Consider the following 12,722-nt stretch of genomic DNA (forward strand, 5'->3'; position numbering starts at 1 on the left):
TGAGAAAAAGTAGACAGCTTAGCTGACCTTGGCAGGTTTTGCTTTTAGATCAATAAATCCTTAGCTTTCATTAAAATTTTTATATTTTAAGTGATTTTTTTTTAATAGATTTTAAAGCTGCAACTTTGAACGACTAATAGTTTTCATATTGCTTTAAAATTTTAAAATTAAGTAGTTGACCGGTAGTGCTTGCTCAATGGTTGTTGTGCAAAAACGGAAATAATTGTGCCTAAAAGGTGTTGCAAATTTTTAAATATAACACATGGGCTGAAAATTCCCGAACCTAATAAAGAAAACACATGTTTTTTGTTGTTCAAAATTAGCTTCATTCATTAAGGTAATTTCCATTAAGAACAACGCAATCATTCCACCGCCGCTCTAACATTTCAATACCTCTTTTGTAGAACGATTTATCTTTTGCCTCAAAATGGACTCAATTTCAGCGATAATCTCTTTATTCGAGCGAAATTTCTTACCGGCGAGCATTTTTTTAGGTCTGCGAACAGTCAGTAGTCGCTGGGAATCAAATCTGTTGGATGTGGGAGCAATTCGAAGTTCGATTTATTTAGTTTTGCCATTGTTTTGATTGACTTGTGTCACGGTCGTTGTCTTGATGTAACAAAACAGTGAACAAACGCAGCTCCCACTTTGAACAGAGCTTTCTCATACTCAAATACTCATCTTTACGATGTCAGCAAACTCACACAACTTTTCGATCATTCAAAACGATTTTGTGAATTTTTTTGATGTTTTCTGGTGTTCCCGCCTCACTGCGTTGTAAAGAGTTTTCCAAATAGAGGTGTTATTTTGATATTCAAAGAAAAAAGCTATTTTTTAATATATTGTAAATGATCGGATGTTTATTTCATTATAAAGAGGAAGGTATGCCGTTAATAGTGGAAACATCAGGAAAATGACCACCACGTCCACGCTTACAGGACAATATCCTTTTCATGAAATTTTCCATAACCGAATTGCAAAGTGGCTGCCCTATGTCCTCGATAGCCTCACGAATTCCATCTTTGAGGTCTTGAATCGACCCTGAGCTGTTGGCGTAGACCTTCTCTTTCACGTGGCCCTAAAGAAAAAAGTCACAAGGTGATTAATTGTGATCACATCTTCGAGAGATAACACGATAACATTTCCCGTAAAAGATCAATGGTTTCGTTGCTTGTGTGGCACGCAGCGCCGTCTTGTTGAAAATAAACGTTCTCCAGATCAATACCATCCAATTCCGGCCATAAAAAATCGTTAATCATAATATTTCTCGATAGCGCAATCCATTCACAAATAAAACCTGTTATTGGAAAACCCTTTACATCATCGGTGCCTATACAACCACGTTTGAAGTCAGCAAACCATAGATTTATTGTTGTTTATGATGGAGCGGAGTCGCCATAACATTTTTCAAGCCATTGCTTCGTTATTTTTTCATTTTTCCCCATCAAGAAGCAGTGCAAAATTAAAACACAAAATTTTTTTTGCTCCATTGTTTTGAACATAACAAAAATAGCGGAGCTCTTAGCACAATAACTCACGAACTAATGCGTAGAATATCGTGAAACTTTAACAGCTGACTTTTTAAGGTTAGTACTAACTGAAAAAGAAATGAATGCATTAAAACTAGTGCCACCTATGTGTTAGTCTCGGGACTTTTCAGCCCATGTGTTATTAGAATTTATTAATTGCTTTAAATCGTATTGTTTAACTAAGCCATTCTTATTTTTTTAGTAGGTTTTAAAAATATATTCTTCTTGTTGTTGTGACACCATAAACATTGCCCATAAATATTTGTGAAATCTTGCTGGAGTGACAGTTCTAGAATGTCGGGGGGGAACGTCTCATAGGGGTTATTTGCAATAGCCTAACCGAATCGAATTATGTGATTAGAAATGCATAACATGTTCAGAATTGAAATTCCAACTTACTAGGTTGTTCAATAAGTTATGCGGTTCGATAAGAAAACACAATTTTTTAGTTTGAAATACACTTTATTATTCCGCATAGTCTTCCTGAACATAAATACATTTGTGCCAACGAGATTCCAATTACTGAACTCCATCTCTGAAATGAGAATCTGGAAGGGCTGCAAAATATGCTTCCACACCTATCATCATTTGATGAAAAATGCGTGAATTTTTTTAGGTGTGGAAACAGTTGGAAGTCACTAGGGGCCAAATCTGGTAAACACGGCGAATGCTCTACCAATTCGGAATTCAATTCATGCATTTTAACCAATGTCAAAATGCTCTTGTGAATATACGGTGCATTGTCCTGATGAAAAAGATTTTTTTTCTTTCGCAAACTGGATATTTTTTCATGACTTTTTTCCTTCAGCTGGTCTGAAAGGTTACAATAATATTCAGAATTTGTTGTTCTACCAGTTTGCAAGTAACCCACAAACAAAATTCCTTTTGCAACCGAAAAATACCTTCTTGGGCGATTTCTGGACACGAACTCGTAGCGCTTAGCACTCACGAGTTCCAGTTTCTTACACATAGCGGCTTTCGCCAGCTATAATGAGCGGACCTGTGAATTTTGAGCTAACTCGCTTTTCCAGTTCTCGTTTATTACCTAGGCTCTTTTGTTTGGATATGTAATCCATTGCATTGAAACTGCACTTTGTATTATTGCAATGTTTCCTTATGTAAATATTAGTTTGTGGTAAAGGAAATCCATTTCTTTCTCAGTAGATGGTTGTAGTGATCGATATCTCGTAAAGTATCGATCAAACAATTTAAAATTTTTGTTCGTTGTCAAGGTGACATTTCACACTAACAAAACTTTTTTGCTGTTTTTCGTTTGTTCCATCCCAAAAAAGAGAAAATTCTGTACATTTATAGTTTTTCTTTGATAAACGCGAAAAATGAAATTGTGAAAGGTGTTTCTGGTGCCGATACTGTAACAGTTTACGTGCAATTTTGATTTCGTCGATTCCGTCCTGGCGTTTTTGATGTTAAAGCTGCATCTCGCATAGCCCGGCCCGTCTTCGAAAATGTCGATCCAATCACAGAAATAATCGGAGTTGACCGGCATATTAGTAGTCGTAGCATCACCCAGGAGCTAAAGATTGACCATAAAACAGTTTTTAAACTATTTGCACAAAGATTTTTCGCAAAAATAATGGATTTCTCTTTCCTCAAACTAATGATTTTTTTTTTTAATTTCCCTTTTAATTTGTAAATTGCAATATTTACAAAACATATTCTGCCATTACATATATTTTTAATTAAACTTTGCCGAAACAAAGGTGTAAAATGAAAAAAAAAAAAAAAAAATTAAAAATAAAGTTTTAGGCTGATAAAAATTAAGAATTTTATTTTATGACCTAACGTAATTAAGCTAATAATTTAGTACATGCGCATTAAACACGAAAACGCTACTTTATTGATTAGAATAAATTACACTCTGCAATTATCAATATTTAAAAACAAACAGTTACTGCGGCATTCACTGATTTTTATGATTTTTCTATTCAATTTTGTTATCTTAAGGCACCTTTCTGGTCTAGAGACGTGAAAAGTGAAAAAAAAAAACAATCGGTATCAATTGAAAATCGAGTTTATTCATTAGATCAATTCTTTATTTACAAAAAAGAAAAACCATATTTTTTTTTTAATGACAATAATAAAAAAAATTGCTTCCCCTGACGTAACACATGCCACTGGCGTACCTGATTGGGCTGTTCAGGTACGTCTGAAAAAAAAAATCGGTCGATTACTCATCAGGAGAGAGATATGTAGATATGTCGCTACGGTGGGTAGCAGATTTACAGAAAAACAAATTTGTTTCTAGATATTTTATCTGTGTATTGGAAAAACAAAAAAAAAAGGATTTTTTTCACGTTGTTGCTCTTAAAAAAAAAATAGAAAAATAGATTATAAAATTATAATTCTGCTACCCGCGAGTGCCGAAAGTCTACTCAATAACATATTAAAAATTCAAATCAATCGGTTCAGTACTTTTTGAGAAATTACCAACTCGGAAAAAATAGTTTCGAGAAAGTTGAGTTTCGGTTAACGCGATTATACCTTGGTGTCGTTTTAAAGGACTGTAACGTCTAAACTACAACGAATGTCAATATAAAAATTTGCAAGTATATTTTTGAAAGTATGAACTATCATAACATGAAAAAAATCGATTTTTTCGAAATCCTAGACCAGAAAGGTGCCTTAAGTACCCTTAGTAGGTTAGGGTTAGTCAGAGGCCCGAAAAAATGATGATTTTCACAAATTTTTTTTTTGCTAGTCAGTTGCTTTATTTTCCAAAAATAAAAACATAGCATTAATACATCGTATTTCGACTTGACTTTAGCAAAATTTCAACAAAAAAAATAATAATAATTGTAAAAGTTATCGCTGTTCGTGTGGAGCCGTTTCTCCAGAAGTATCTTGCGGTTATCATCATAAGTCCTTGGAGATTCATCTAATATCAATTGGACAAGAAAAATCAGTTTTATTAATAGAAGTGTTTTTTTAATTAACAGTATGGCGGCCTCTGGAAATATTTTTCAGATTTTCGGCAATTAATTGTTAAAAAAAGCGGTTTTTAAGTTACAGTGATCACCAGTTCAAAAAACATAGTTTTGAAAAACGCATTTAAAGTTTTGTTATCGAGTTATGTAGAGTTATATAGGGTTTTTCAATCAGAGGTGTTATTTTGATATCAAAGAAAAATGCTATTTTTTAATATAAATGATCGGATATTTATTTCATTATAAAGAGGAAGGTATGCCGTTAATAGTGGAAATTAACATCAGGCAAATGACCACCACGACCACGCTTACAGGACAACTCCCTTTTCACGAAATTTTTCATAACCGAATTGCAAAGTGGCTGCCCTATGTCCTCGATAGTCTCACGAATTCCATCTTTGAGGTCTTGAATCGACCCTAAGCTGTTGGCGTAGACCAACGGTGGCCAATTGTGATCACCTCTTCGAGAGATAACAGGGTCCAGAAACTTTTCCCGGAAAAGATCAATGGTTTCGTTGCTTGTTGGGCACGTAGCGTCGTCTTGTTGAAAATAAACGTTGTCCAGATCACTTTGCCACTTTCATACATGGCTGCTTGCTCTCGAATGCTCCAGAGCGCACGAGCGCCCTTTTTGTTAAGTGTTGAATAACTCAAAAAGTATTTGTCGGATTCACTTCAAAATTTTACATAATATTTTTAAGTAAATGCAAAAAAAATTAAATTTTTTTTTTAATTCTGACAACCCCTAACCCCTTAAAAGCAAACAGCTATTGCGGCATTTACTGATTTTTCTATTAAATTTTATGATTTATGCCATTTCATAGTCCAAGTTTATAAAGTCGTGAAAGCAAAGAAAATCGCATTTGTTTTACTTATTTTTGCGTTCATGTAGTTATTTTTTTATGCTTAACGCATAAACAAAAACAACATCCTTACAAAACTTAAATAAACCAAATCATATTAACGCGATAAATGCATGTTAATAACTTCCTCATTTTCCCCCAAAAATGTATTATTAATTCACTTTCTCCAAACTCTCTTGATGTGCTAATTTGTTCATGTTCCTTCATCATACTGATTATTAAAAGAATTAACAACAAATTGTTGCAGCACATAACATTTAGCAAACATACATACATACCCGTACAAGTAACAAGCAGAGTCTAGCGCTAATAGTAGTTTTTAGTAAAATAGGACACCAAAAATACATTCACGCTCTCACTGTCTCTTTTAAGTACAGTAATTAAATGAAAATTGCATGGAAAAACGTTTTTATTATTTTATTATTTCTTTTGGTTTTTTATGGGACAACATTAGATGGACGGCAGGATTCATAATTCATCCCGCCGGGTAAGTTTTTTAGAATATCAGTTAAAAAATAATATTACACAATAATTTTCTTCTTCCCATTTTTGGTATGCTTTTGCTATTCGTTAAATTGCATTTGAACGCGTTTAAGCAAATAAATACTAAATTTCTACATCCATATGTACATATATATTTTCCTAATCCACCCGCCTATCTACAAATTTAGCTGTTACCTTTTTTCTAAGATCCATCTTTCTTCAACACATCTTTTAATATTATTGTATTCGCAATTATTTAATTTATAACTGGCAAAGTTAATTAAAAATAACTGTAAGATTCCGCAAAAATGTTTCTACCTCACAAACATATCGCACTAACCTCAAAAAAAGTATCACAAAAACAAATGCATTTTCATAGGTAATATTTGAAAAATTGGCGGTGGCAGGAATTTTTTTTTTTTCATGCTTGAAATGATATGCTGTTTAAGAGGGGAGCCTGCTTTAGAGGCTTCAAAAAATCGATTTTTTCGTGGTTTTTTTTTTTGGGAAGGAAAGAAATATTCGATTGAAACGAAACTTTCAGGTTTTATTGCTATATATTTCAATAGTCTGCTCAAATTTTTTCAATGCCTGGTACAAGCATTTTGCCGAGTCGCCCCGAGTGTGCATGTGTCGTGCGCCGGGAAAGATGCAGGTCGCAATTTTCATCTGAACCCAAAAACCCAAAAAAAATGTATTTTAGTATAGTATAGCTTCTAGTTAAACCAAGAAAATTAAACAAGAAGAGAGAAATTCAACAATTTTTCGCTATTTGGAAAAACAAATTCACTTTAGATTGTTAAAAAGTGGGTTTTTTAGGTTCAACTAGAAGAGTATTTAATTCCGAATACAATCAATGTAATCTCGTTTCGATAGGACTTTTAACTTTTTCCCTATCGTTCCCGCCAATTAGGAAAAATCGTAAAAATAAAAAACTGAGAAATCGCACATCGAGCGATCCGGCCGCTCGTATACCTGCTCGACGCTTGCTCACAATTTCTTCTGTAACTCCGAAAATATTTTGAATAGGCTTCTGAAATTTTGGGGACACATTCTTTGATAGTTTGGAAAGACATTTATGCAAAAAAAAAAAAAAATCGATTTTTTGAAGCCTCTAAAGCAGGCTCCCCCCTTAAGAGAGCTGTGACACTAAGTTTGTTTATGTAAAAATTATCCAGTAACTGAATTTCCGAGAACTCGCTCTCAGTGAGAAAAAATATCAAAAAAAGTTCAGGTCAGTCCATAAGTTCGTGCGTTTTTTAAAGGTGGTTTTAAAATTAATAAAAAATAGGTTTAAAGTATTTATTAATCAATAATATATTTTCCTTCATTATTTACAATGTCTTCCCAACGTTTAGGAAAATTTTTAATTCCCTGCTCAAAAAATTGTTTGTCCTTGGTGCCAAAATACGCTTCGATATCCCTTTTTATAGCTTCTTTTGAGGAGTAGTTCTTGTTACTCATATGGGATTGAAGTCCACGGAAAAGGTGATAATCACAAGGTGCAATCTCCGGAGAGTATGGTGGATGCGGTATTAGCTCCCATCCGAGCTCGTTCAGCTTGCCTAATGTTTGCCTTGCGGTATGAGGTCTTGCGTTGTCGTGATGAAACAAAACTTTGCGTCTATTCACTAAAGACGGTCAATTTTTTTGTAAGTGCCTCATTCAGGTTTGATAGCTGATGGAAATAATAATCAGCAGTTATCGTCTGGGTTGGTTCCAGCAGTTCATAATAAACAATACCGGCCATATCCCACCAAATAGACGGGAGAATCTTCTTGGGGTGAAGGCCATTTCTAGGGGTTGGTTTATCTTCTTGGGGTGAAGGTCATCTCTAGGGGTTGGTTCTGGTGTCTCATCTTTATCTAACCATTGGCGTTTGCGAACAGGATTATTGTAAACGACCCATTTTTCATTACCAGTAACGATACGGTTGAAAAAAACTTTCATTTTCAAGCCGTTGCAGCAGCTGAGAACATACATTCACTCTCTGCTGAAGGTTGGCGACGGAAAGACTATGCGGAACCCGTTTTTCCAGCTTTGAAACCTTTCCCAACTGAACCAGGTGCCTGTGAACTGTGCCATGCGATGAATTCAACCTCTGAGCTATCATATCTACTATCAAATTTTGGCTTCCACGAGTTCGAGCAAGGCGTCGGAGTTAAAGACTTCAGGTCGACCGACCAGCGCGCGGGGCACCCTCCACGTCGCAGTTAGCACTTCGGAATTTTGAAAACCACTTTTGCGCAGTCCTTAAACACACGGTATCCTCTCCGTGAACAGTGTTTATTTCTGCAGCAGCAGTTGTTGCATTTTTACCACTTTTTAAAAAAAATACAAAATATGCCTCTTATACGCGTTCGAAGATGTCATTTTATTTTTTAACAACACGTGCTTCTATTCGCGATTAAAATCACTTGTTGAATGCACAATATATCAAAGAAAATATAAATAGTTCTGTTATATTCCGCGAATAATTTTTTGTGTGCAAAAATCGTACAAAAGTGAAATTATGGGTAAAATTCGCACGAACTTATGGACTGACCTGATATTTACTCCTTATTGGATTGAGTCTGACCCAATGAAAAACTTGGTGTGTATAAAAGTTTACATCTCCACACTCCTATAGCTCTGAATCGGTGCGAATCATGTGCAAGTAACTGTCATCGTTGGAGTGGGCATCTAATATTCTGAATTTTGTATTCGAACTTACAATTTGTGAACCAAGTCTTTGCTGATAACTTTGGGAAAATTTGTGCAAAAACTTTAGGTCGATTACTAGCAGATGACAGAAATCCTTCGTACCATTTAGAGAAAATGCTACTGCGAATCATTCTCAAAGCTTCTTTGACAGTGTTTTCAACTTCGATGTCAGTGACATTATCTGCTGCTTCTTTTGCAATTTGATCTACCTTTTCATTAATTGGTAACAATTTCTTTACATTTGTTAAATTTTTGTGAATTTTGTACAAAGTTTGGAGAATGCACTATTCATTTATATAAATGCACTATATATCATAATTAAATATGAAAAAATATATTAGCTAAAGTGTTGTTATTAGTTGCGCTCCTATTTTTTTGAGCACAGCTGTACGTCTGCATATAAATATTTGCATATAATAAATTATAACATCATCATCGTTTGGCGCTACAGCTTCTTATGCGCTTCGGCCTGCTGAACGGTACACCTCCATGCTGCTCTATCCGTTGCCGCTTCCTTCCAGTTCTTTAGATTAAGCTGTTCAAATAATCATATTTTTATGCGCATTTTGCTCATTAATATTTACTTTAAGAGGTTAGGGGCAGTCAAATAGGGGCATTTTCAAAAATAACATCAAGTTTCGAGTTGACTTTAGCAAAATTAAAAAAAATATATATATTATTGTAAAAGTTATCGCTGTTTGTGTGGAGCCCGTTTCTCCAGAAGACCCTTGCGTTGATCATCACAAGTCCTTGCAGGTTCATCGTAAATCAATCGGACAAGAGAAATTCGTTTTATTAATAGATAATCTTGTGCCAGATCGAAGCTTCTGAATTAACAATATGGCGGCTTTAGGAAATATTTTTCAGATTTTCGAGAAAAAAACCGACAATTAATTGTTAAAAAAAAATCGAAATTTTTGAATAAAAAAAATTCTTCGATCAGGCACGAGTTTTTTATGTTTTTCAAAAGCATTATAAATTTTAGTGAAATCTACCAAGCGGATTTTAAGATACAGTGATCACCAGTTCAAAAAACATTTTTTTTGAGAAGAATGCATTTAAAGTTTTGTTATCGAGTTATGTAGAGTTATTCGAATTATTTAATTATTCTGGGCCATAAAATATTGGGTAGTCGAAAAAGTCTTTTCGAATTTTGTCAATAGAGATCGTTGGAGTCATCTATCTCCAGTGCTACCAATCACATTGTGTCATGTCATATGGTATTAGAAAGGTGACATTTTAAGCTTCATTTAACCAAAAAGAATTAAATTCGGAGAAGTTGAAAAAAGATATAGCTGTTCAAAAATGAGTCAAAATAATGAAGAAATTCGCTATATTTTGAAATTTTTGTATAAAAAAGGGAAGAATGCCACACAAGCCACCAATGAAATTGTAAAGTTTACGGAGACGATGCTGTATCAGTTCGTGCAGCACAATAATGGTTCGCTCGCTTCCGTTCTGGAAATTTCGATGTGAAAGATGCACCTCGCTCCGGTCGACCTATCGTTGAAAAAGTCGATGAAATTATAGAAAAGATTGACCAGGACTGTCACATAAGCTGCCATGACATCGCCAAGGCACTAAACATTCATCATCAAACGGTTTTGAACCATTTAAAAAAGGCTGGTTACAAAAAGAAGCTCGATGTTTGGGTACCACACGAATTGTCTGTGAAAAATTTAATGGACCGAATTAACATCTGCGATTCTTTGCTGAAACGAAATGAAATCGAACCATTTCTGAAGCGAATGGTAACAGGAGACGAAAAGTGGATCAAATACGACAATAATGTGCGCAAAAGATCATGGTGCAAGGGTGGTGAAGCTCAACAAATGGTCGCAAGCAATCGAAAAAAAAAAAACGGCCAGAACTGATCAGCAGAAAGGGCGTCGTCTTCCATCAGGACAACGCTAGGCCACACACATCTTTGATGACTCGGCTTGGCTGGGAAGTTTTGATGCATCCACCATATAGCCCTGACCTTGCAGCATCGGACTACCATTTGTTTCGGTCAATGCAGAACTCCCTTAATGGAGTAAAGTTGGCTTCAAGAGAAACCTGTGAAAATTACTTGTCGCGGTTTTTCGCCGAGAAACCACAAAAGTTTTACACTGATGGAATAATGTCTCTAGAAGAAAAATGGCAAAAGGTGGTCGACCAAAATGGTACATATTTGATTTAATAAAGTTCATTATAAATACATATAAAAAAAATGAGTTGAAGTTTGATTAGAAATACGAAAAGACTTTTCCGACTACTCAATAGTTCAAATTGCTATTCCGATTTGCTATTGCCTACCTTCTCGAGTGTTATCGTTAGCGCGCTTATCTGCCACTTTCATACGTGGCTGCCTGCTCTCGAACGCTCCGAAGCGCCCGATAGCCTTTTGTTAATTGTTTAATAACTCAAAAAGTATTTTTCGGCTTCACTTCATATTTTCACTCAACATTTTTAAGATATTATACTTAAAGAAAATGCAAAAAAAATTCAATTTTTTTTTAATTCAGTCTACCCCTTAATGGCTTATGATTTTAATTTGGTCTCAGTTACGCAGTTCTTCTTCTTTGATAAGATATGCGCAGCTAATAAATATTAATATTAAGTACGCATACACTGCACGTTTTACATACATTCATGAACGTGTACGTGACGGGGTGACGGGTGTAGGGTCTAGAACTTTTTCACAAACAAAAACACACAAAAAATCATTGAAATTGGCAGAAATGTAAATAAGTTAGATTTAATACTTAGATGCTTGGCTTTAATGTGGGGACGCAAATCATATACTTGTGGAGCTCACCGCTGCCATTTTTAGTTTTGAGTTTTGATAGTTGAAAAGTAAGTGGCTAAGTGGTGGTGCATCGGTAGTTGTTGAGACACTTATTTTGATTAGTGTCGGTTCAAATTCAAAATGGTTTTCTTATTCACCCAATCACTAAACCAATTCCATTGTTTGCACTTGTGTTTTGTAATGTACACTGAATCATTTAGCATTTATTCCCATTATTAGTAACGGTTCGAGTGGCAAATCTTTGCTTAGCAATTTGTCCTGTGTTCACTTCAGCAACAGCTAATTTGACTGCTACTCCAATGGACGCGCTGCTCTATACGTCTCAAAAATACCCACAATAAATATGAACATATTTTCTTTTGTATTAAAATTTCTCTATATGCACTATATTACATGCTTTTTTACTCACATATACATAGATATTAAAGAATTTATTTTTGACATTTTTACATTACAGGATTCGAACAGCACGGGCCAACGCCAGCAGACAAGCAGCCAATCGAAGTCGGCTGCTAAACAAGGTTACTCGGCCTCGTATTGGACAGGACAGAATTGAGCGTGAAGCGGAAGATACAAGCAAAATACACACACACACATATAAATACATATATACATATATAAATATATTTGAAAATATATGAATATGTATGAAACTCGATACCGATTTAGTGACCACATAATCCAATCAGCTCTATAATCGGTTCCAGCTGCGAAGCAACCGCGTGCACATAACCACACACACACACACATATATACACTTCTTTCAATCTTCATATTGTCGTCTGTCTGTCGGTCCAAATCATTCTTTATACATACATATTTATGCTTATGTAGTAGAAGTACAACATAGAAACGAGCAAAAAAAAAAAACAAATAGCGACGAATTAAAATTTTGTATGTTCTTTTCCCTCGCTCCTGCGGAAATTTCTCTTAACATCCATGTATTACTTACCAGAATACGAGTACATTCATCTAAGATACAAAAAAGCATATACCCTTAAAATCATACCCATACGCAACTATCCACATCCATGCATCCGTGGTACATTCACAAATACATACAAGAAATTACAAAGCTAATTAAAATAATTATTAAAGAATGCTATTACAAGGCAAAGATAATGGATAATGTTCAATAAAGAAATATAAAAATTCTGTAGCGGAGAAATAGAAGAAGATAGATGGCCTCTCATACACACACACACACACCCATACAGAACAGAGTTGAAAGGAAGAAATATATATAAATACAAATAAAAATAAAAATTTAAATATTGTAATCGGTTTAAACTATATGTATAATTATAATAACCTTAATATTTAAATTAAATACAAAATACGATTAAATCCAAAATAAACACAGCAAACGCATAGTTCATACGCATGCGCGGTGAAGTCGAAATTTAAA

General features: G+C 34.6%; 1 protein-coding gene across 17 annotated transcripts in view; it reads left to right on the forward strand.

Annotated features, from left to right (window-relative positions):
- LOC128868661 (protein lingerer) overlaps positions 1-12,722 on the forward strand; it is a 32,945-nt gene extending 20,223 nt beyond the window's left edge. For 12 of the 17 annotated variants that reach the window (XM_054110992.1, XM_054110991.1, XM_054110988.1 and 9 more), the window contains 2 exons: positions 5,792-5,824; positions 11,772-12,722. In XM_054110992.1, the coding sequence (XP_053966967.1) occupies positions 5,792-5,824; positions 11,772-11,870 (132 nt within the window). In that variant the 3' untranslated portion in view covers positions 11,871-12,722. The remainder of the gene's footprint in view (positions 1-5,791; positions 5,825-11,771) is intronic. The other 5 variants (XM_054110989.1, XM_054110990.1, XM_054110996.1 and 2 more) reach the window with 1 other exon arrangement.

Source organism: Anastrepha ludens, chromosome 6, assembly GCF_028408465.1.
Source record: "Anastrepha ludens isolate Willacy chromosome 6, idAnaLude1.1, whole genome shotgun sequence".
In the NCBI taxonomy this organism is placed as follows: Eukaryota; Metazoa; Arthropoda; class Insecta; order Diptera; family Tephritidae; genus Anastrepha; species Anastrepha ludens.